Below are 1168 nucleotides of genomic sequence, written 5' to 3'. Positions count from 1 at the left end.
ATAAGCCCTATATGCTATCTTAATCTAAGCTCAACAAAATGTTAACTTGAAACAATAATTTGCTTACAAAAATTTGATACCTGACCCCTTAATCGTATAGGTATATCTATTACTATTCTAGTTTAATAGAGCGATATATTTTTTTAAATAATAAGTTTGAGTTACTTCAGTCATTTGGCTTATTACTTGGACTCATAATATTTTTATTTGAAAGCTGTCTAAATATATTTATTTTATTTTACGTGTTTGGATGCATATTTTGTAAGTACGGTAATTAAATATTAAGTGGCATTACTTAGGTTATCGGGATTAATATAACAGTTTCCAAAAGCAAGTCTTTTGTGTACAGATTATTTTACGTATTTCGATTGCTAGCTGCGACTTGAAATGAAACATATTACTTCATGTTGTATCTAATTTTGCTTTGACTTTTGTGGATGACTATAAAACAATGAATACTGAAGACATTCGAAAAATATGTGTCAAGAAAAAGTTGGTGGAGGCGACTACAAGCCTCGTACGATTTGATGTTGACTTAAAACGAGAAGAACTTAAAATCGATTTTCAAAGGAGACAAATGTTAAATAATTTTTTACGTGAGAAAGAAAGTGTGCTTAATGACTTTGTTCATATTAATGTGAGGACTCCAAAAAGTGGAATATCTTTTAGTCCATGTGTTACTCCATTACGGAGATCATCAACAACACTTAATGAATCCGATGACTGGATGCAAAGAAGAAGGTACATGTGTCTTGAAAAACCCACATCTTCAAGAGATTTATCTTTTGAAAAACAGATCGCCCCTCTCTCGAAGCCTTCACCTCAGATCCACCCAAACTGGTCCTATTCCAGTAGAAGCGGTCAGCTAAACCCCATAAACAGCGTAGGAAGCTTACAGTATGGAAATAAATGGGCCAGAAAGCACGAGAAGGCTTATGCTCGTCTTACGGATCGCCCACCTATAACTATTCCAACTATCAACCTTGATGGATCAACGGCAGTAATGCGTCCAAATTCAACTACAAACGGAAGACGAGTTCTTTTATCAGCCAAGGTTTCGTCGCGTCTGAAAAGGGCAGACGCAATCATGAAATCGTTACAATCAGTCTCGACTCTAGATGACGTAATCAATACAGACATCCGAGTCATACAAACAGACAATCTGTGA

General features: G+C 35.3%; 1 protein-coding gene across 1 annotated transcript; it reads left to right on the top strand.

Annotated features, from left to right (window-relative positions):
* Positions 1 to 451: 451 nt before the first annotated feature.
* On the top strand, positions 452 to 1168 carry LOTGIDRAFT_157103 (hypothetical protein; the record flags this gene model as incomplete). Its single annotated transcript, XM_009048879.1, has 1 exon — positions 452 to 1168. One exon carries the CDS (start codon positions 452 to 454, stop codon positions 1166 to 1168), a length of 717 nt encoding a protein of 238 aa, XP_009047127.1.

Source organism: Lottia gigantea (genome assembly GCF_000327385.1).
Source record: "Lottia gigantea unplaced genomic scaffold LOTGIsca_13, whole genome shotgun sequence".
Classification (NCBI taxonomy): domain Eukaryota; kingdom Metazoa; phylum Mollusca; class Gastropoda; family Lottiidae; genus Lottia; species Lottia gigantea.
This window is presented reverse-complemented; position numbering and strand designations above follow the sequence as displayed.